Source organism: Petaurus breviceps, unplaced genomic scaffold, assembly GCF_028583685.1.
Source record: "Petaurus breviceps papuanus isolate PSGF00001 unplaced genomic scaffold, PetGlider_PUasm1.0 90977, whole genome shotgun sequence".
Lineage (NCBI taxonomy): Eukaryota > Metazoa > Chordata > Mammalia > Diprotodontia > Petauridae > Petaurus > Petaurus breviceps.
This window is the reverse complement of record NW_027187391.1, coordinates 9,190,064-9,214,661: the sequence shown is the minus strand read 5'-3', so window position 1 is coordinate 9,214,661 and position 24,598 is coordinate 9,190,064. Positions and strand designations below refer to the sequence as shown.

General features: G+C 38.0%; 1 protein-coding gene across 2 annotated transcripts in view; it reads left to right on the top strand.

Annotated features, from left to right (window-relative positions):
- Nucleotides 1-24,598, top strand: part of PDE7B (phosphodiesterase 7B) — a 475,247-nt gene that overhangs the window by 434,663 nt on the left and 15,986 nt on the right. For both annotated transcript variants that reach the window (XM_069077306.1, XM_069077305.1), the window contains 3 exons: nucleotides 1,209-1,340; nucleotides 16,954-17,045; nucleotides 20,177-20,321. In XM_069077306.1, coding sequence (XP_068933407.1) covers nucleotides 1,209-1,340; nucleotides 16,954-17,045; nucleotides 20,177-20,321 — 369 coding nt within the window. The remainder of the gene's footprint in view (nucleotides 1-1,208; nucleotides 1,341-16,953; nucleotides 17,046-20,176; nucleotides 20,322-24,598) is intronic.

Genomic DNA, 24,598 nt, shown 5'->3' with positions numbered 1-24,598 from the left:
AGAGGATTTCATTACATTTGATCTCACATAATCCAGACTACTTATTGTACACTGAAGATAGCATTCAAATGCTACAATTCCATTTCCTTAATGAGGTTGAGCCCCCTTCTCAATATGCTGTAATGTATGACAAGGATGATTTGACTATTTTAAATTCATGGATAATCCAAGAATGCCATTGGCTTTAGTCTCAACAATTTCCATCACTAAATCATTTTTCCAAGATGATAACTAAAAGCCAATCAAATTTGTTCCTTTTCTCCCTATTCACAATTTGATGGAAGTACTAACAAGATGTGAAATAACCAAAAGTTTAGCAGTAGAGATAGGGAAAATGGACTTATATAATCCATAACTTGAATAATTGAGTGTTGGCTACATCAGAGGTTCCCAAACTTATTTGGTCTACTGCCCCCTTTAAAAAAAAAATATTACTCAGTGTCCACTTGGAAATCTACTTTCTTTAACCCTTGATAGTTTTTTTTAATTGCCATAATTCAAAAAATATAATTTTTTTTAAATGACATATCTTAAATTTAATAATTTATTATAAATTCATGGAGTTTTTCTTGCATTGAAATTTTGATGACACAATATTGTATCATGTAACCGCATACTATACAGTGTATAGTATTGTATTGTAAACAAGTCACTACAAGAAAATATTCCTGCCAATGCATGCTAGACTTCCTAACAATGTGCAGCACACTGTCCTTCTTATTAAGACTTGTCAGCTGACTTGACCACTGATCAGTTATAACTTACATTTTGTGTATTTATTTGGAAAATAATGTAATCACTACAACTTTAACTCTGTAATACAATAGATGAAACATATACAAATGGTTTTTCAAAATTTCCTTCTCTTCTCTTCTTTCTTTATGCTTCCACTGCCCTCTTATTTTTATTCAACACCCCCCAAAGGCAACCAAGGCTATTACTGCCCTCCTGGATCATTCCAGCACCCCTCAGGGGGGTGGTATAGCCACTTTGGGAACCTATGGCTACAATCCTTAACAACTTTGTCAAGTGAGTGTCATCCCAAAAATGAGCTACAAGAAAATCTCAGTTGATGAAGACCTGACATACTTTCCATAATCAAAGGAACAGAATAATGCAATTATGATCAGATTTGGTTTAGAAAAAAGAAATATTGACTAACCTGTATGAACAAACTGGTAAATTGGCTTTCTCTGTTGTTTCCACAGCTCAACAGCTTCCTCACACCACTGGACATTATGCTTGGACTGCTGTCAGCTGCAGCCCATGATGTAGACCACCCAGGGGTGAACCAACCATTTTTGATCAAGACTAATCACTATCTTTGCAGTCTATATCAGGTAAGAAAACTTAGTAATTCAACTTGTGATCCAGATAATGTATAGGAGAAATGTCATGAGGCAAACTTCTCTTGGCCTCTTACTCAATACTGACTCCCTCCCCTACAAAGATGACTGCATTTCTGGCTCAGTCTCAGTGACATGGATTAAATCAGTAAACCAGTAAAGCCCAGATCAAGAAGAATGGCCCTACCCAAGGCCATTCTTTAATATTTCTATTACCTGTAATTGTGTCCATGTTTGTATACCTTCTACTGGTAGAAATCAAAAATCTCTTTAGAACTTAGTAGATGGTCTGCCACAATTGCTGTGACTAAAATAGTTCACCTCACTGTAGCTAATCTGATAACCTCTCTATATACAGAACACTGAGGGGCAGCCAGGTAGCACAGCGAGTAGGAGCACTGGCCCCAGTGTCAGGATGACCTGGATATCGAATCCAGGCTCAGACACTTAGCACTCACCCAGAAACACCTGGCTGTGTAACCTTGAGCAAGTTACTTAACCCCAATTGCTTAGGGGTGGCCAGGTGGCTCAGTGAGTAAGAGCACTGGCCCCAGAGTCAGGATGACCTGGGGATTGAATCCGGACTCAGACACTTACCACTCACCCAGAAACACCTGGCTGTGTAATCTTGAGCAAGTTACTTAACCCCAATTGCTTAGGGGTGGCCAGGTGGCTCAGTGAGTAAGAGCACTGGCCCCAGAGTCAGGATGACCTGGGATCGAATTCGGGCTCAGATACTTACCACCACCCCCAGAAATAACTGTCTGTGTAACCTTGAGCAAGTTACTTAACCCCAATTGCTTTAAAACAAAAAAAAAGAAGAACACTGATCCCTGGACAAAAGACGTACAAGTTCATCTCTAGGCCTATAATTTATAGGCCTATGCTCTAGGCCTATATTTCTGGCCCAGTGGCATAGCCTATCATTCCATGCCATGATGAAGCATCAGAGGAGTATTTTAATATAGGATTTCTTGGTTAAAAAAAAAATGTATTCATTGCCAGGCTCATTCCAGAAATTCAGATTTGCTGTAGGTAGTCATGTATTAGTCCTGATCTAAACCAGATCATCAGATAATTTGCCCTGCATTAGATGGGCCTAGGAATGATTTAAGTCTTGGAATCTATGCAATCAACAATGGCCCATGATCGACCCACCTCTTTCTAGGGTTGTTCCATTCCCCATGGGACTATCTCTGAACTTAATTAGTCTCTGAAAGAGAGCTTTTGGGAGCAAAGAGAGAATGACTATTCTCTTCAATCAATAAATATTTAAGCATCTATTATGGACCAGTCACTGTGCTATGTGCGAGAGAGATCGGGGTGGGGAACCCAGGACCTCTAGATGTACCAAGACAAAAGTCAACCAGTCCCTGCTCTGAAGGAGTTTATTAACAGAGACAACATGTACACATTAGGTATCCAGATAGGTATAGCTACTATATAAAGCTTCAAAGAGCACAAACACTTTTGGAAAAACAGAAAGGAAGAGGGTCTAGCAGCTAGTGGGATCAGGAAAGTTTTCATGTCAAAGCTATGCTCAAATTGAATTTTAAAAGGAACTAGTTTAAAAGAAAAATCTCACCATTCTCCCACCCCACCCCCCCAAAAAAAGAAGGAAAAAAATAAAAGGGACTAGAGTTTCTAAAAGGCACAGAAAAGGAGGGAGTACGTAATAGGCATGGAGGTTGCCAGTGCAAATACACAGAGACAGGCCACGAAGTACCATGTATGAGGAATAGATTTTATTGTACTGTGGAAGTACATGAAAGGGAATAATGCATAATGTGGCTAAAAAAAATACAGGTTTGTGTAGGTTGTAAAGGACTCTAAGGACCAGAGAAGGAGTGCATAGTTACTGCTAGAGGTAATAGGGATCCACTGAAGTTTACTGAATTGGGGAGTGATGCAGCCACACCTGCACCATAGGGTAACAGACCACTTGTCCATTGCCAAAGACCAGTCTGGCTAAGTTGTAAAAACAGCTAACATTTATATAGCACTTACTATGAGCCTGGCACTGTGCTAAGTGCTTTACAATTATTACCTCATTTGATCTTCACAACTCTGGATGGTAAGTACTTTTATTATCCCCATTCCACAGATAAGGTGACTGAGGCAAATAGAGGGTAAATGATGTGCCCAGGATCACACAGCTATTAAGTGTCTGAGGGCAGATTTGAACTCAGGTCTTCCTCATCCCAGGCCCAGTACTCTATCCACTCTCAACCACCTACCTGTTTATCACCTCTAGACTGGTTGCAAGGTGATGAATTGATGATGGTGGGAAAAGATGAAGGGAAAAATTAAGGATTAAAAAAAACACTCTTAGAAGTATCTCAGAATTTGCATTCATTGAAGAAAGCACAGGAACTTGAGCAGGGCCAATATTTACTTGAAAAAGAAATGTTCTCTAAAAGTCCACCATGTACTCTGCTTAGGTAGTATCTTTTATATTTTGAGACTTCCTATATTATACAACAAGCAAACATTTGATGTATTAATATTGCAAACATACTTTCAAATATCACAGCCTTTACATTCCATACTACCATGAAATCCTGTAATGATACCAACAATTTCTCAGCTATGAAAATCAAATGAGATAACATGTAAAGAGTTTGGCAAACTATAATAACTAAATAAATGCTACTATTGTTATTTTTAATATTATATCCAATAATTTTTTACCCATCACATGAAAATGAGTTCTTGATATTTGAGATGTCCCTTAGTTAACCTATCGATGTTTTTATTATATAATTAGTGGATTTTCCAAATTATAGAGTAGTTTATGCCCAAAGCTAGATTAAAATCCTAATTTCCCATGATCAAATAAATACACCTCACTCGTATTTAAGCATATGATTCCTAAAAAGCCATAATGTATTCTGATTAAGAAAGGGAACCAGAAAGAAAAAGCTACAGATCACAAAGTAGAAAAAAATGAAATGATTAAGTACCCAGTACTAATCAACAAACTAATTTCAAAAAGGAGAGTAACTTATTTCAGTCCAAACTAAAAGCATCTTAGCTTCTTTAAACAAATGAATTCCTTCCCAAAAATTATGAGATTCAGATTATTTTGAAAACAAAATGTCTCAGCCTCTTTATGAAAGAAAGTTATAAGAATTCAACTTAACAAATAGAAAACCACAGTCTCTACCATGTAATTGACAGAAAACATAAGCCTTGAAGTTCTGGCAAGTGTCTTTCTGATGCTATTTGCTCACAGGTCTCCACCAGTGTGCTTCCTATCAAGATTATCAATTGAGAACCATTTTAGAAAGTGGTATTTACTAAGAGGATACAGTAAGAACACTTGGTATAAAACATCCCTCCAGGAGGATGTGACACACCCTCCACAAGTATAAGAGAGTTCTTGGAAAGTGGACTTGAGCTTAGAGAGCACACGTAACAAAAAGATTTAATTCCCAGATCCTGGAAGTCCCTTTGCTTGAGTCTTCAAAATGTCCCCTTTAAATATAGGTGTAGTTTTCTGTTGGCAACCACCTCCCTAAGCTGTTCCATGTATTATTTACTTTAGATAAGTAAGTAGGATGTTAGTGGGAGGATGGAAAGTCCTCAGAACCTCCAAAAGAATTTTCATAAACTTCTTCTCTGGTCAAGACCAAAGTAGAAGCACATCCCTCCCTAAACCTAAACCTAAACCTTTCCTTCTCAAAGATGACTCTCTTATCTCCACTGCTAGAGGCCCACTAAACTCCAAATCTCTTTCAGGCCTGAACCCTAGATTTGATATTTTATAGCTGACCCTGAGGGCATGACCAGGTCTTCTCAGTAATCTGAACACTATTCCTGTACAATGTCACTTCTACTTCATCCAATGGTTCATTGGGGACAGCTAAATTTTTTTTTCAAATGCTTTATTGACTTCTGATTTACATCATTCATTTCTGCCAGATTTTGAGTGGGGACAGCTAAATTGATCAAAGCCTGTCAGGCTTTGTTGGAATGCCTATGATTGATTTGACTCAATCAAAATGTGTTCCCACCCACCTGATTAAAGTACCTAGGCATAACATTTTATCACTTACTTTAGATAAGTTGGGGTAACTAGATTGATTTAATCAATCCCTACTTCTTTTTTTTACTAGATTTTACATGTACTTTGCAAGATGACAATTAAATGGTGATTTAATGTTTACAAAGCGCTTGTACACATAGTATGTCATTTGACTATGGATCTCTATAACCCTCTCAGACGGATACTACCAGCACTATTATTATTGTCTCCATGAGATGAGAGAATACAATAGTAATTGGTTTCAATGGCCAATTGACACACATAGTTTTTGCTACTGGAATCTTCTTTTCAATGAGTTGTAGACATTGTCAGTTAAGCAAGTCTTTTATCTCATGGATGGTCTGCATAGTTTGACAAAGCAGCAATGACGACATAAATAGCAGATCACAGTCCTATCCTTGGGCAAAAAGTTTGATGCTAGTATAATTGTCTAAAGGTAACCTTTTCTATCATAATGGAAAAGCTCTATGAAGACAGAAAAATTTCTTGTCAGGTGTAAATTAGCTCTTGTTTCTACCATAGCACTTCTCCAAATAAATTCACTCTCTGCATGAAGTTGTGGATGAGAAATTGACATATATAATTCTAGAGAAATTTCAAGTCCTAGAAACAAACAAAAAAACTAATTTAAAAATATATATAGACTATGAGCTCAGCAAAGAGCTTTGTAAAAAGAAAAAAAATAATAATGTTTTAGATTCTTACCACAATTTCACCTCATTTTTTTTAATCATTGAAATGAAATTCACAGGTAAGGTAAGGTCAACGAAAATTTTGATTTTTACCACAATTTTCCCTCATTTTTTTAAACACAAAAATGAAATTATACAGGAGTTGGAAATTCTAAGGAAAGACATTTGAGTAATTTGATTAATGACATTGTTAGCAAGAAAATTTATTATTTGTGTAGAAAAAAAGATTCATTTAAAGAGAAAAATAAAGACACAAAAATGTCATTATATAGTGACTATTAACAAAATGTGGTGTTCTAGCATTCAAGAACATTGGTTAAGGAAATATTTATGAGGCACTATGTGTGCATTTTGGAGGTTCCTATCAAAGAGAATAAGTAGAGAGAAACCATGCCAGGAACCATGTGGGTTTCTGAACACCCTTAGCGTGACTTCACTATAAAGCAGACTAATGAGGAACACATCCAAATAGAAAAGGGCTTCCTCCCTTTCCTTTGCATATCTTGGCTCTTATGGTTGGACAGATAAGAGGCTCCCGGTGCAACGTCCTGCTTATTCTTCTGTCCTGAGATAGAGGAAGGGCCAGACCACATAAGGGAAGGCCAGGTCACAGTGATGTTTCCATTGTTTGTAACCAAGGGGTTGGGTTCCCTGACTGAACAGTTTCTTCAGTTCGTAACCAAGTAAATGCTTTTGATTGATATATTTCTCTCCTGACTTCTTTCTAGGCCAGAGATTAGAAACCAGCTGGGGTGAAATGTCAAGAAAGATGTCATATATTGGGATGGAAAAAAAATAGAGTATCAAAATAAGCTACCTCCTAAAATCTGGTGAAGGAGTCACCAGTAGGGCAGGATAAGTTTGATATCAGAGTATTTTAAAACATACATAGATCTATAGTCTCATCCATTGGGGTATTTTTCCTCCATTGGTACAGATAGCAGCCTCTACACTGTCCTGGGTAATTCTTGCCCACATACTCTCTCAGGTCGTCCACCCAACAACTTGGAGGCCTTCTCCCAGGACTTTTTATGTTTCATAAATCCAGAGGAATCTAGACTATTTCTGTCCTCCAAACATGCCCTGTATTTTTTTTTTATGTTTTTGCTCAGGCTGTGCCCTACACCTGAAATGCCCTATCTCCTTCCTGCATTGATTAAATTCCTATTCATCCTTTAAAATCCAAATCAAGCATTACTACCATTGGGGACTCTTCCTTGACCCTCCAACTTCACATACCTCTTTGTTTTGTTGTGGTTTTTTAATGCATTCATCGTGTGACATTATGAATTATAATTATGTTTATGAATACAGTACTATAGTTATGCCTCAACTACAGCTGTGGTATTTATACATTAGAAGTACTCTCCACCCACTTTGCAGCTCAGAAACTCCCTTTAAGGATGGTACCCAGCCCAGCCATATCTCATGCCTCTCCAAGCTGTTTTCCAGATGTCCTCTGCCATGACCCCTGTACCTCCTGACAAGTTTCCTTTTATGTGTTGTCTTCCACCCTTAAAATGTAAACTCCTTGAGGGCAAGGACTGTATTTCTATTTGTATTTGTAGAATACAAATAGAATATCTTTACTTGCATTGGTGCCAAACAGTGCTTGAAACACAGCAAATATTTAATAAATGCTATTTTGTTACAGGACTATGTCCATGATAAATTTTGTATCTTCCTAGGTCTCATTATAGCATTCTGAACACCGTAGACAATTAAATGTCTTTTGAATGGATTAATGTTGGGCTTTTGAATTATTAAAGAAATTCAACCTGGGTCAGCTCAAGATTAAATATTACATTTGGTACAGACTAAAGATATGTTAGAGGGCAGCTCTATGTTAGAGGGCAGCTAGGCAGCACAGTGGATAGTGTACCAGACCTGGAGTCAGGGAGGCCTGAGTTCAAATCTAGCTTCAGACACATATTATCTGTGTGACCCTCAGCAAGTGAGTTAACCCTGTTTGCCTCAGTTTTTCTCATTTGTAAAATGAGCTGGAGAAGGAAATGGCAACGCACTCCAGTATCTTGGCCAAGAAAACCCCAAATAGGGTCATGAAGAGTCAGACATGACTGAAATCAACTGAACAAGAACAGCTATATATTAACTAGTGAAAAGGCAGCTTATTTAAAGGAAGAAATTTTTTCAAGATCTTTGAAATGATTCCATCACTTTGTATACCTCCTATACCAATTGAGGGATTTCAATTCATCTATACCTTAGGAGGTGGTCTCTATGGATTTCTATAACCAAAATAAATAAAGTCAACCCCCTTTAAAGTCACCCTTCTAGTAAAGAGCCTCTGTGAACTTAAGATGGTCCTCACATGATGACACAGTTTATTTCCGGACTTATCCTTCAGTTTTTCTAGATAGATAGAATTTGTTAGAGTTTGCACTCCATTAGCAATGCCTTTGAAAGCCAAAGATCAGAGACTCTTAGGGGGCATATTAGATAACATGGTGGATTGGCGGTCAGGATGGACCTGAGTTCAAATCCTGCCTCAGATAATTACTAATAGCAAGTCACAATCTCTCACAGCTTCAGTGAAATGGGGATAAATAATAACACCTACATCACACCATTGTTGTAAAGATCAAAAAAGAATATGTATGTGTAAAAAGAAATGTCAAGGATCACTTCCATGCCACAATAAGTCTTTCAGGTATGATTTCAGAAGCAATTAGATTCTTTGGTTAAAAAAAAAAAAGGTATCATTTGTGTTAAATACAATATACATTGTCTCCTATATTACTTTAAAGTGTTTTTTCTGAATTATCCATCACAACCATATTGAGTTAGATTAGTGCTGTTAACCAGATTGTGTACCCTGAGCCAGACAGATAGAAATAATATCCCACAAGTAGAACCAGTAATGACATTCACCTACCTCCTGGTTCAGAATTCCATCCTTTAAAAACACATTCCTTTTACTTGTAGGAACCTGGATATGTTTCATATAATTTTACCCCTCTGTTTAAAAAAATGCTTCTTGTACAGGAGTTCTTAATCTTCTTTGTGCTATGGACCTCATTGGCAGTCTTGTGAAGCCTGGGGTCCCCTTATCAAAACAATGTTTTTAAATGCATAAAATAAAATCCTCTGGATTACAAAGAAAACCAGTTATGTTGAAATGCAATTAATAAGTTCACCAACTGCAGGTTAAGGACCCTGAAGGATTGGTAATGCTTATTGAGGCTTAAGTATAATGTGTCTATTTCTTACTTTGAGACAGTCTCTGACCCCTATCCTTACAGGGATTACCCCAAGCAAAGAGTTTAGGTTGGAAGGGAATAGTTGTATTCTTAGTGCTACAACCAACTTCTCTAGCAGATGAAGGGTGAACGATGGAAAACAATGTCATCAGGGGAAGAAGAGCTATGCTCATATTGCTTTCTTTAAGGATCAAAATTTTATTCTCAGCAATCAGAGACCACAGAGTTTTTGTTTGTTTGTTTTTGGGCTGGAGAACCCAGCAAAAAGATAAACAAGGTCTCAAGCCTCCCCAGCTTATTTGGAAAGACCTCAGCAGGGCAGAGCAGGCTGCGTTAACTAATGCAGTTTTTGCTTCTACTTTTCCTGGGCAATTAAAAATGAAAGCACAGAATGTTTCCCTGTTGTTTTTCCTCCTTTGTCACTATATATTTAAAAGTTGTAATTAACTCTGATTCCAGTTGTACACCATGACTCAATTATCTGTATCAGGCTTGCTGTTATTTTAATCAGAAGAGAGCACCCAGTAAATAGAACACCATTTAAAGCTTCATTGCCTGATAAATTCCTGCTGAAACATTGTCAAAGACTTTTCTCATCCTCTCCCTCTTCCCCTTCCTCTCCTCCCCCCTTCTCTGTCTCTCTCTCTGTCTTCGCTCATTCCTCCTGTCTTCTCTCCTGCTCTCCCTCCCTTCTTTTCCCTCTCCTTTTCCTTTTTTCTTTCCTCTCTCTCCCTCTCTCTTTTCTCTCTCATCCCTCCTCTCTATCCCTCTTCTCTTCTCTTTCCCTCTCCTCTTCCTTTTTTCTTTTTTCTCTCTTCTTCCTTTTTACTCCCTCTCCTCTGCCCTCCTCTTCCTCCTCCTCTTCTTCTTCTTCTTCTCTTTCTCTCTCACCAAAAAAAAAAAAATTCTTACTTGTAAAACATGGAAATGCAGATATTTTATTAAAAGTTGGGAACAAAATAGCTCTTTCGCTCTCAGAATTAGTAATACTTAAAGACTTGTGGGAACCAAAAGTCAATTAATGGTTTTACCATTAAATTTTCTAAACCACCCCCTCCCCTAAATGAAATGTGTATTAGTTTTGTAGCCATGAAAGACATGCATTCACCTTTTAACTTAAATATGACCAATATTATTTAAGTTGTGAATGTAAAGATTGGAAAATGCTGAACTAGGTTGCCATGGGAGACTGGAATGTCTTCTAGTGATTTTTAAAGTAAAAGGTAGGCAGATGTTTTCCTGGTATAACTTCAGGGATGTGTGACTTTTTTACACTATTAGACAATTCTTCCAGCCTGTAATTGGATTTACCCTTTTTATTCTTTATTATCATTACTTCTGAAGAAACTTTCTTTTTTCAAAAGAATCCTTATTGCTATTGACCATTTAACCTCAATGAAAGCTAATGGATCTGTAAGAATAAATGAAGCATTTAAAGATAATCTGGGTGTGAGTAAATGCTAAAAAGAGTTAATAAGAAATAAATCAAAGGATTGTTAAACAGTGGTGAAGGTCCAACTGAAATTAGATGGTCTAAGTTTATAGTGGTCCTGGTCAGTATGGTTTGCTATTTTCTCTAGCAGTGGGTGTCTTGAGTAGAAATGTATAAAGTGGATTATGTGAATGACCCCAGAGTTGGAGCTTAGCAGAGCAAGCTTGGGTAGAACAAGGAAGTAAAGGATTTTAGAGTACTAAAAAAGATATTATTGATACAGGATTAGTAATGAACAATCACTCACAATAATTTTTTAAAGAATTTTTTTAACTTTAAATAATTTTTTGTTAAGTATTTTGTTTGTTCTAAGCACTGTGCCTAGGTGGTGAAGTGAATAGAGTACCTGGCCTAAAGTCAGGAGAATGTGAGTTCAAATCTGGCCTCAGATACTTACCAGCTGACTTACTAGCTCTGGGACCCTGGGCAAGTCACTTAATGCTATTTGCCTCCATTTCCTTATCTGGATAAGGAAATGACAAACTCCACTATCTTTGCCATGAAAACCTCAAATGGGGTTATGAAGAGTTGGGCAAGAGTGATGTGGCTGAAACAGCTGAACAACAACTGTGCTAGGTTCTGATGATACAAATATAACAAATGAGACAGACAGTCCCTTCTTTCATTCTTATTACATCCTGATGGGAGAGACAAGAAGTATATGTGTGAGTATAAATAAATATAGTTATAAGTGCCCAGAAAAGAAGGCTAAAAGGGGGGGTTTGATGGATTGGGACAAAAGAGAGAAGGTAAGAGACTAGATGTCATAAGAGGAAAAAAGCAGGTTCCATGAGGATGAGGGAGTTAAGAGAAGCTGAAGGACAGGGAAAGCTGAGAAGTTGAGGTTGTAGGTTCAGAAGAGTTCCAAGCGATGATAACGTCCATCGTTTGGCCAAGCTGAGTAAAGCTGAACAGGGAGAGGGATAAAGGAGGCTGCAAGAGGAACTGTAAAGTGAGAGGGCTAGGGGGGAGCTCAGCCTCTATGCTGAAATTACAGAGGAGAAAGGAAAGGATGGGGTAGAAAGAAAATAATTGGATACTAAAGTCAACAAGGAAGAGGAAGCTGTGGGTTGTGTCTTAGAGGTAAATAGACCTAGAGAAGCTGGTCTAAATGTATGGAGATGTCAGGAATGTTAACCTTGTTACTCTCTCCCCATGCTCATTTATCATTTCTGGTAAGGCTGGCAAAAATAACTCGAATGTATGAAGGGCCAAAAGGACAATATTAATTACGATCCCAAATGCGTAGCACTCCTGAATACAGATTGACTCACTAGCCTTTCTTTATATCGCTAGCACTTAATCCAGAGCCTGGTACATAGTAAGCACTTAATAAATGTCTTTGACTGATAAGCAATATCAAGTCCAATTATTGTTTAATTGTCATTTATGTGTTTTGTCTTTAAGTCTCTGCCCTGTTTATTGGCTATCTCTAAATTGCAAACAGGTTGTGTTCAAAAGCTTGTTTGTAAGAACACTTTTTTTTAAGTTATAAATTGTAACTTCTCAGTCTAACCTATAACATAACTTCAAAAAAACAGTACTACTACTTAGTAAAACTAAACTTGGACTTTTGGGAATGCCAGGAACTAAAGGAATGTTTCTCATTTTCTAGATCTTGCAACTGTAATAACCTTACCCCTACTCCCTAGGACAGCACTAGCTATTGTTTCATGTACATGGGACATTCAGAGATTTAGTGTTCACAAAGAGTCCCTGTTTTTGTAATTACTTTTACCAAATGGTGTATATTTCCATTTTTGTGATATGTAGCCTTTTGGGCTTATTCTCTGTCATATCCAACCCACTCTGGTTCCATCAATTTCCCTGGTGTTTACCCACAAATTAAGTTTCCCTTGTAAATTTCATAAATGCCTTTTTTTATTCCCTTCTTTCAAATATTATTAATGAAGATGTTAAATCAAGCTGACATTATAACAATGCTTGAGGCAATTCTCCAGATATTTTTTTTTTCTATTCAACAGGGGCACTGCGTCATATATTATTAACTCGTTACAATTTGTGGCCCCTTTAAAAGCCCATGTGATGGCACTCACAGCCATGCCAATACAAATTAGTTTCATAAGTAAAATCTCATGAGCTGCTGAATTAAATGTCATACCAAGATATGACATCTATTACATTAAACTGATCTGTCACTCCTGTGATTCTTTAAATGCAAAACAAACTAGTCCAGTGTAGTTTGATTTTTCTTTTGTTCTGTTAGGATCATGTCCATAAGATAATAGTTTAGTTGAAGTAAGGAGCAAAATCTCATGATGGATGATCATGGCCAATTCGTGGATATTATTGGATGATCATAGCTAATTCATTCTGAAAGTAATGATGGGTCCTTGAAAATATGAGAATTACATAATAATAGGTACCCTAAGGGTCAGATTGAGATATTAGGGAATTTTCTATATATTTAAAACCTGAAGAAAAAATGACTAAAATGGTTCAAATATCTGTGATAACATCCATGAGATTTGTCCTTCCACCTCTGCACTTTGCAATCCAATCACACCCATAGAAGACAGTGCAGAATTGTTGTTGGTCAACCCTCTGATGATGAACTTTTCCAGGCTTAACTAGGTTGGTCTTTAAATAACAAACATCATTAAATAGTAAGTTGCTTGAGGGCAAGGACTGCCTTTTGCTTCTTTTTAAATCCCTAGCTTTAGCACAACTCCTGTCACATAGTAATCACTTAATGTTGATTGATTGATTGACCATATACCTCCTCCATCGCTCAGTCTTTTCTGCTTGGTAGGAATGGCTAGACAATATTCTTCTCTGGCATAGCCTTGGAGAACCCAAGACCGCTGCCATGGCATAATGAGGCATCATAAAGGCCCACATTGCTAATGGCTCTAATGTTGTTAATAAAAAGGGCTGCCATTTATGAAACCATTTCTCTTTTTTTTTATCAGACCTGTGATGTCACCATTGTAGGGAGCTCCCAGATGAGGCAATTCCCTTCACCAAGGCAGAATAGCACCTGCCCTGTAACTTAAGAGCCTTAGAGAGTTGCCTGGGACACTGAGAAGTTCAGGGACTCACCCCAAACCATAGCCAAAATGGATCAGAGGCAAGATTTGAGTCTTCCTAATTCCAAGGCCAACTCTGTGTCCACTATACCACACTGCCTCTCATGAGACGCATTAGAAAATCTAAATAGGAAAACCAACTCTCAAGTTGTAAATATGTTTTAAAATCAAAGTCATGAGGTTTACAGGGCAAGGAAAAGAAGGCGTGAATATCTAGAGGTGAGGTGCACACAAAGCCAACAACTGTAACTTCACACAAATTTGTTGTTTTTCAGTCATCCCCAACTCTTCATGACCCTTTTGGAGTTTTCTTGGCAAAGATACCAGGGTGGTTTGCCATTTCTTTCTCCAGTTCATTTGATGACAAAACTGAAGCAAACAGGGTTAAGTGACTTACCCAGAGTCACACAGCAGTAGGTGTCTGAGGCCAGATTGGAACTGAGGTCTTCCTGACTCCAGGCAGGCCTAGCACTCTGTCCACTGCACCACCTAGCTTCCCTAAATTTCTGGTTATGACTATAGGATTTAAAGCTGGAAGAAAAATTAGAGGTCAACCAGTCTCATCCTTTTACTTAAAAAAAAGTTTTTTCTACCCCTGAATTTTATACATGAGGAAATGGAGGCCCAGATGGGTTAAATGACTTGTCTGAAGTCATAATGATAATAAGTAGCTGAGCCAGAATTTAGTCTAAGACCTCTGACTTGGCCTCTGGCTTCTTTCTGTCGCGTGGTATTGTCTTACCCCAAGGCTGCTCCCGATGCGCCATCTGAGGGGCAAGTTTAGGCTTGGATATTGTGGGCTTTCTCTGTCTTTCAGGGCCAGTTGGGTGGCTAACTACTTGGGGTTATGCTAGTCAATACAACTCAAGACACACTTATTAAGTGACTACTGTGTGGCAATCAGTCTAAGCGCCTACTGTGTTCCAGAGACTTTGTACTAAGAGGTACAAAGAAAGGCAAAAGACAGGCCTGCTTTCAAGGAGCTTACCTTCTAATTTCTGAGGAGAGAGGACAGTAACATGGAAACAACTAAATACAGACAAGATATATTGAAGATAAATTGGAGATAAAAAGACAGAGGTTCCCGGCTATATTTTCCCATCTTCATGGTTTTAATTTCCTTTTTATCCTGCTGTTGTGATACAGCAGGAAGAATCCTGGGATTTGGATTCACAGAACCTGGGTTCCAATACTGTCCCTATTTCTGTCACCTCTGTAACTTTTTTTTAAATTAAATTAAATTTAATTTTTTAAAATTAATTTGTTTGTTTACTTTTAGTTTACAGGATTCAATTCCACAATTCCTTGAGTTTCACATTTTGTCCACCTCCCTCCCCTCCCCCCCATGGTGGCATATAGTCAAGTATAGGATCTGTAAATACTTTCACATTATACATTAGTCAGGTTATAAAGATGGATTGTATCAGATGGAATGAAAAATGGTAAAGAGGACATAAAACCAAACAAGAAAAGGAAAAAGATCAGGTATTTTGCTTCCATCTGGATATAAACTCAGTTCTTTCTAGTTCTTTCTCTGGATGCACACATTTCTCTCCATCATGAGTCTTTTGGGATTGACTTATATCACTGCATTGCTGAGAAGAGTCCAGTCTATCAAAGTTGGTCATCACACATACATTGTGTCTGTAATTGTGTACAAATTTCTCCTGGTTCTACTCTTCTCACTCAGCATCAGTTTGTATAAGCCTCTCTAGGTAAATATGAAGTCCATCTGCTCCTAGTTTCTTACAGCACAATAGTATTCCATAACATGCATATACCACAACTTGTTCAGCCATTCCCCAATTGATGGGCACCCCCTTAATTTCCAATTCTTTGCCACCACAAAAAGAGCTGCTATAAACATTTTTGTACATATGGGTTTTCCTCCCACTTCTATGATCGCTTTGGGATATAATCCTAGGAGTGGTATTGCTGGGTCAAAGGATATGAAAGTATTTATAGCCCTTTGGGCATAATTCCAGATTGCTCTCCAGAAAGGCTGGATCAGTTCACAACTCCACCAGCAATGCATTAGTGTTCCAATTTGTCCACATCCTCTCCAGCATTTGTCATTTTCCTGTTTTGTCATCTTAGACAATCTGACTGGTGAGATGTGGTACCTCAGAGTTGTTTTGATTTGCATTTCTCTAACCAATAGTGATTTAGAGCATTTCTTCATGTGCTTATAGATATCTTTAATTTTTTTCTCTGAAAATTGCCTGTTCATATCCTTTGACCATTTATCAATTGGGGAATGACTTGTATTCTTATAAATTTGACTCAATTCTCTGTATATTTTAGAAATGAGTCCTTTGTCAGAGACATAGATTGTAAAGATTCCCAATTTCCCACCTCCCTCTTAATCTTGGTTACATTGGCTTTGTTTGTACAGAAACTTCTCAATTTCATGTAGTCAAAATTATCCTTTTTACATTTTATAATGTTCTCTAATTCTTGTTTAGTCATAAAGTCCTTCCCTCTCCACAAATCTGACAGGCAAACTATTCCTTGTTTTCTGAGACTGCTTACAGTATCAACCTTTATACCTAGATCATATACCCATTTAGACTTGATTTTGGTATATGGTGTTAGATAATGCTCTACACCTCTGTAACTTTAAGCAAGTCACTTGCTGTGGTCTTGTTTCCTCATCTGTAAAAAGGGATTGGACTAGGCTCATTCCAGTTCTAAATTGATGATTGGATCATCCTTAAAAGTTCTCTGTGTCATGCATAGAAACATGAAGGGATGATGAGGTCCAGCCCTCAGCAAATAACCATAATGGCTTCTCTGTTCTCCATTGTGGTCTAAAGGGAGAACATGGAATTGGCAGGTGATGATGGAAACTAATCTTTTTTCACTCCTTTCCATGGAGTAGGGATGGGAATATAGCCACTAAGGCAGTGCTTCTGAGAAAAATCCTTGCACAGTTTTGTAGGGTTTTTGTGTTTGGGGGCAAAGGAGGTTTGCCCTGTCACTCTGTGTTATGAAGCCTGGCTTTTGCTAAAGAGGAAGTATGGGCCTCACTACAGTCGTGCTCAATATGAGAGATCCGTATCTGTCCTTTCCTTCATCCTGGCTTTTATTCTCTTCCTCCCTAGAATAAGTCTGTGCTGGAGAATCACCACTGGCGATCTACAATTGGCATGCTTCGAGAATCAAGGCTCTTTGCACATTTGCCAAAGGAAATGACGTAAGTGCCATTGAGATGAGACATACTGATGCAGACATATCAGAGATCAGCCATTCACTCACTCCAGGGATGGCTAAAGAGCCCACGAGATCCTGGCAGCCTCCAAGTCAGTTGACCAGTCTTGCCTGAACTTCCGTGTCAAGTCCCAGGGAGGTACAGAGGTATCAGATACACCAACCCAGAAACTAGGAAGTTTCTCTGAATAGCTATAAAAGACTGACAGGCAGAAAAAGCTTAGAATAATATGTAGCTCTTTATTTTAGCACCCTTCAGAACCACCAAAATCCTGTGCTTTATGTCACCAAAATGGTTCTCCCTGCATATCTTATATAATAAAATAGAGGCATTTTCAAGCTCCAAAGTAATAAAAGGTTTTAAAACTAAAGACCAAAACTATAACCTTGAAATTTTAAGTGAAGTATAGATGAGATTATGGGCAGCTAGGTGGTACAGTGGATAGAGTGCTGGTTCTCTTGGTAAGTTCAAATCTGGCTTCTGATAGTTACTAGAGTGTGAGCTTAGGCAAATCACTTAACCCTCCCTGCCTCGGTTTCCTCTTCTGCCAAATAAACTGGAGAAGGAAATGACAAACCACTCCAGTATCTTTGCCAAGAAAACCCCAAACGAGGTCACAAAGTCATACACAACTGAACTAAAGATGAGATTATGTATTTTTGTTAAGTTATCTTTGTTAGGAGTAAGAATTTGCTGAAGATTAAATTTTTCAAAGGGATTTTACTGGCTCCAGTAAAAATCTCTATATTTAAATTTTGCACATAGGACCTTTTAAATAGAAAAGAAGAGTAAATAGAGTCAATAAACATCTATTAAGTGCTTAAGATGTTCCAGAGAAGGCAGCTAGATAGCTAGCTAGACCACTGGGCCTGGAGTCAGGAAGACCCAAGTTCAAATCCAGCCTCAGAGGCTTACTAGCTATGTGGCCTTAGGCAAGTCACTTGACTTCTGTTTGCCTTAATCCACCAAAGAAGGAAATGGCAAATCTTTACCAAGAAAAACCCTATGGCACATTATGGTACACAGAGTCGTTTAGAGTCAGACATAGCTGAACAACAACAGGCACTTACTAAACTCTGGGAATACAAAGAAATACAAAAGACAGTCCCTGCCCTCAAGGAGCTTCCATTCCCATGGAGGAGATAAGACCTCAAAAAAGATGAAAAGTTGGGAAGGGGAAATGGGTGGAGGGGAAGAGTTTCCCAGTGTATGGTTTTTAATTCAGTTGGTGAGTTCACAGAGAGAAGGAGACCACAGACACAGCTTTAGTCTGTGTGTGGCCCCAGTTAAATATGCCTTCTTCCAAAGACATCCTTAACTCTGACCTTCCAGCTTGTAATGGGGGCCAGCCTTAAGTGAGACTGCTGAACGGCATGGGACTAGGTTTCACAATCCATACCTATATATACTCTATATATAATTCAAAGGATATATACAGATATATAGTCTCTCCCTACTGACAAAATAATCATCTTAGGGACAGCATGTTTTATTTTTTAGCTTCTTCAGGTCATGCTGCTTAAATGGCACAGAATAGTAGATCGAGTTTTGGAGTTAAAATAAGAAAGCACCTGAGTTTAAATTCTGCATCAGATATATACTAACCCTGGTCAAACTACTTGACTTCTCAGCTCCTCTGTTTCTTCCTCTATGTAATGAGAGAGTTGGACTAAATGACCTCTGAGGTCCCTCCCAGCTCTAAGGGGCTGATCCTTTGATCCCACAGCTGAGGGAGTATGGAGTCTCTTGAACCATCAATTCTGATTAACTTTCATACCCCCTTGACCCAGTACCACCAGTGTGGATGAAAGCTTATGCCTTCCACTTTAATCAATTCCAAAGACTGAAAGAAAGGCAAACAACAGAAGTGAACCAATCATCTACAGAAAGGAAGGGAACAGAGGGTAGGTGGAGAGAAAAGAGGAGAATTAACTGAAGAACTGACCAGCTTTGTCCCTTCTATGCACATAGTTGTCCTACACTCGCATCTTTTTTTTTCAGAGGGTATAAGTTTCCTAGTAAGCAGATCACCATGGATTCAAAACAAAAACTTGCTTATGGGCCTTTCTTGGCTGAAATGCCTTGAAAGACATCTGGTAGTATAATATATATATAATTGAATGAGATCATGTATGTGGAAGCACATGATAAGCTGTAAAGTGCTTAACAGATGTAAGCCATCATTATTATTATTGCTGTTGCTTGCTTTTGCTTCTCTTGCAAATCAAGTTGAGGAATGCTCCTTTGCATTCTGACCACCTGCCCTGACCCAAACCCCTATGACTCTTTAAGCTTTCTGTGCTCTCCTTCTGGCATGTAATTGGATTTGGTTTTTAGACCTGGGCTTCTTCCACACACACATAGGAAGGAATGTTATGAGGCACAAATTACCCCAATCCCATTTACCAGGATTTCATTCAAGTTATATAGCTGCCGCTACTTGGATACCTCACTAGATCAAAGACAGCCCTGACCAGAGACTAGGAGAGAGTTAGGTGGTACAATGGGCAGCCCACTATACCTAGACTCCAAACAACCTTAACTTCAAAGGGTCTGTGCAACCCTGGGAAAGTCTGCCTTGGTTCCCTCATCTATAAAATTAGTACAATACTAGCACCCATCACCCAGTAATGATAAAAATGAGATAATACTTGTTAAGCGCTTTGGAAACTATATTGTTGCTATAGTTCAGTCATTCATAGTTTCTAACTCTTCATGGCCTTATCACACCAATGCTGTCCACGAGGTCATGAGGTTTTCTTGGCAAAGATAATGGAGTGATTTGCCATTTTCTTCTCCAGAAATATTTATATTTATATATATATATATATACACATACACACATATACATATACGTATATGTATACACACATAATGTGTGTATATACATATATGTATACACACATAATGTATGTGTATATACATACACATTATGCTAGCTATTATCATTACTAATAATAATGGGTCAGTAAGGAAAAGGGCATTCCACCATTAGTTGTAATATGTAGAATGATCTATCAGGAATGTGGTTTAGAATTGCTGAGTGATGAATCAATCCCATGTTCAAAAAGATTTGCTCCTGTGTTTGTCTTTTATCTTCTCTCCGATGGGTGCAGACAGGATATTGAACAAAAGCTGGGTTCCCTCATCAAGGCAACGGACATCAACCGACAGAATGAATTTCTGACCCACTTGAGAGATCAGCTCAACAATCAGAATTTGAGATTGGAAGATGCTCAGGACCGACATTTTATGCTTCAGGTAAAAAAAAAAAAAGGGAAAATGTTTTCCACATTTGCTTGGGGGGGAAAAAAACCCTTAGGGACAGGGACCACACATTGAACTGATTAGAGACAGAGTATGTTAAACCCTATAGTCTAGAATTGTGACCTACTTTATTAAGACATGAGACACTTGGGAAAAAAATGTTTTTAAATGTCCCTATGAAGAATCTCTGTTTTATGTCTGTGAGTTGGCAGGGTCTCATTTCCCTTGTTTGGAAACTGCTTCACTTGATGTTTCTTAATGAGCCAAGAGCACCACACAAAATGCCCCTGATGTGCTGCCGCTGGCATGACATGCGTCATACTTCACATATGTTGAGAGTAGGGTATCACCATGGCACCTCCACAATTTGAAAAGGCTGCTATATTAACATAAAACAATTCTGTGCAGTACAAAAGGGAAAATAGCCTTCCTTTGCTTTAAGCCTTTTTGATCAATCCGTTTCAAATTTGTGACAAATTTTTCTATTTTGCTTAAGCATGGTGTGGTTCCCTCAAATGAACACTGGCCCAGTAATCTAGAGAATGGGGTTGCTTTTGGTCCCAGCTCAGCTACTAGCTTGTATGAACATGAAAGACACTTTACTTATCTGGGTCCCAGTTTCCTCATCTGTAAAATATGTGAATTAGACAAGATGATTATTACTAAGGTGTCTGCCAACACTTATATTTGGTTCAATTTTTACTTAACCACACTTTACCCAATAATAGGTAAACTATAAATAATTTTTTTTGTATTTGAATTGAACCTGTCCATCCCTTCTTGCTTCCACTAGGGACCACAAACCATCTCAAAAATAAGACTGCTTTCGTGGTAGCTAATCAGAAAGTGAAGGAACAGGGATTCTAAAGGGATTGGAAGAAGGAATGAGCCTTCTGCTAGCCAGCATGGTCAGGAAATAATTGATATGGGGCTCATGGCCTCTTTACCAGAAACAGATTGCCAATTTTCAAAAAATTAGAATGTGCTAAAATATCCTTGGTATTAAAACTAAACATCCTTTAATCATTCTTAGATGCTTCTGGAAAACACCATAGAATTTTCAAAGAACCCCAGCATCTTCACTATTAATATCATTAACCATCAATTTCAGGAGGAAATTTATGGAAAGAATGAATTTATGGAAATTATGGATTTGTGGAAGGAGTACTGGCTCTGTAGTCAGGAGGCTTGAGTATGAATCCCACCTTTGACACAAAATAGCCTTTGTGTTTTTTCATATCACTTTTCCCCTCTGAGTTTCCCAGGGTTGCCATGAAGTTCAACTGCAAAGGATGTGTTTCTATAAAGCACATTGTAAAGTAAAAGGCACTAAAGAAATGTGAGCCATTATTGTACTTACTGTAAAAAGTCAAAAGAAAAGCATAGATTTTTACTGTTTTCCATAGAATACTAGATAACAGATTTACTATACTATTATTTTAGCCCAGTTTGGAGTATATTATGGGAGAGAGGATGATTTGGGAAGTTTACAATTCACATAAGCATCTGCATTCTCCTGAATGTCCCACAAAATAGACTAATTACTGGAAATCAGGTAGGCAATTATGGAATAGAAAGGTAAAACTTTGAAAATCTGAAAGAAATAAGATGTTCACTTCAAATTTGGGACATACAAACTTTTTAACCAATTTTCCAAGTCTTGTCAAACTTTTTCAAACAATTTTTAAAGTGTTTGTCTAGAGTGTTATGGTTTTTTTTTTAAGTTTCAATAAAAATTATTGACAATTTTAAAAAGATTTGCTTGATTCAGAGTTTGGCTTTTATTAAGCATAAGACATTGTTAATGGAGGGGCTTAATTAACCTCACACCATATGCAGGTATTATTTTACTGATGAAAAGCCTTTTAATCAGCTGCTGATCTGGAAATGAATATGAATCCACTCTCTTTCTTTTCCTTCCTTCCTTCCTTCCTTTCTTCCTTCCTTTCTTCCTTCCTTCTTTCCTTCCTTCCTTCCTTCCTTCCTTCCTTCCTTCCTTCCTTCCTTCCTTCCTTCCTTCCTTCCTTCCTTCCTTCCTTCCTTCCTTCCTTCCTTCTTTCCTTCCTATATACAGCTACCATCCCTATCAGCATATTGAAGTATTCTTGGCAAAAGTACGCCCAGTACATGTTGTAGGGCCTCAGGCCAGTCCCAAGCACACTGACTCTTTCAGAAACTCTTCTAGCCTTTGCTCTTGAGTCTTCTTGCCCTGCCGCACCTTCCAAGTATCCTGTGTGCACACGATGCCCCCATCTGGCCAGTCTTCCATCTTACCCAAGTCTGACTTCTAGAAAATATCCAATTACACAATCACTTCTCCTTCCTCTTAAACAATCAAAACTGGCCTGGGATGTCCTGGGTGTCAGTCAACTGTTGACCTCCTTTGTCTCCTGGTGGAGCCAAGGTAATGTAGTAGAAGGAGAAAAAAGTGAATTTGAGGTCAGAGGACCTAGGTTCAACTCATACTAACTCTTTGACTTGGTCAAGTCAATTCATCAATCTTGACTTCAGTCCCCTCACCTGAAAAATGAGGGGACTTGAGTACTAAGGACTCTTCCAACTCTAAATCTGTAGTCCTATGATTCCTAGTTGCTAATGCCTTCACCACCCTGGACTTTACATAGAACTTTGTTTTGTAATTCTCTAAAGCACTTAATATGTAATACTGTATATTATGGCTCTCTGTGTTCATTTCTATTACACTGTCTGTTCTGTGAGGAGAGGGCATGATTGTATCTTACCCAGTTAGTCAACAAGCATTTATTAAATACCTACTGTGTACCAGGCACTGTACCTAGCATGGTGTTGTTTATATAGTTGGTAATAATTAAAATGTTTGTTGAATGAAATTCACACCAAAGCATAACGAATGTGTGACTAGGTTTAGTCTTCCCAGTAGTAATAATAGCTTTAAGGGATACAAAGTGCTTCACTTATTTTAACCTCTTTTGATCCTCACGAAAACTCTGTGCAGTAAGTACTATTATCCTCATTTTAAACATGAGGAAATTGAGGCTGACAGAAGTTAGCTGACTTGCTGCTACTCAACTAGCATCTGGGGCAATATTTGAACTTCTCTTCCTTACTCCAAGTCATTCACTCTTTTAATGACTCCACTTAGTGCCTGCCTAGGGTATCTGCATATTAAATGAGGATCCTGCTAACTCAAATCAATCCCTAATTAGTAGGATATATGGAGAGGTATTTCTGAATGGGTTTAGAAGGAAAAGGGTATCATCCACTACTCCTTGCCAATGATGAAAGCTTTTCCACCATCTTCTTGACTCAGCACAAATAAGTGCAAATAGAATTGTTAACCCCACAACATAAATAACTCTCCCCCCACTCTTCTCTGTTTTTCTCATTTATTTCCCTCCAATACCTCCAAAATGAGAAGAAAAAGAAAAACCTTGTAACAAATATAGTCAAACAAAACAAATCCCCAAATAATAAGTTTATTAGGATAACCTGCCATTGTACGGTGCCAAATGACATTATTCTAAAAGATTTTAGAAGAGCAATTTCCTGTCATCTAAATAGAGTTCCTAGGGATATCTAATTAGCAGTATCTTTAAAGTATCCTCTCAGGGACAGCAATTGCTATTTGCCTTGTTATGTGCCTCCAAATCCATATTTGGCTGAATGTCCAAAAAGGTATGTCTCATTTTACACCTTTAGTCAGGAGCTGTAGCATGCTTCATCATGGGTCCCACAAAATAGAGGTTGGTCATCGCACTGATCAGAGTTCTTGAGTCTTACAAAGTTGTTTGTCTTTATGATGATGTTCTTATTGTAAAAATTGTTCTGATTCTGTTCACTTTGTATCAGTTCATAGAAATCTGCTATTTCCTCTATTCATTTCACAATTTTTGAGGAGCAATAATATTCCAGTACATATGCCATAATTTGTTTAGTAATTCCTCAGATAGGTACCCCTTACTTTCTAGTTCTTTGCCACCACAAAAAGATCATAAATATTATGTCACTGCAAAGATTGGAATTCTTAAGTCTTTCAAGGTACACCCTAACTCCTCCAATCTCAGTAAAAATTAGAGACATTCCATCTTGCATATTGAAAACCTACTTACACTGAAAGAACTTCTATATTTTACTGGAATGTTTGTGGGTAAAACCATTGTCCTGGGAACTCAACATGCCTCTTTGGTTTAGAGAACTCCTAAAAACAGTTGGCATTCTGGCAAACCTGAGGTCAGTCTGCTTTTGCTATTGACCAAATTTTCGCTCAACCACCAGCCTGGCACAAGCTAAAT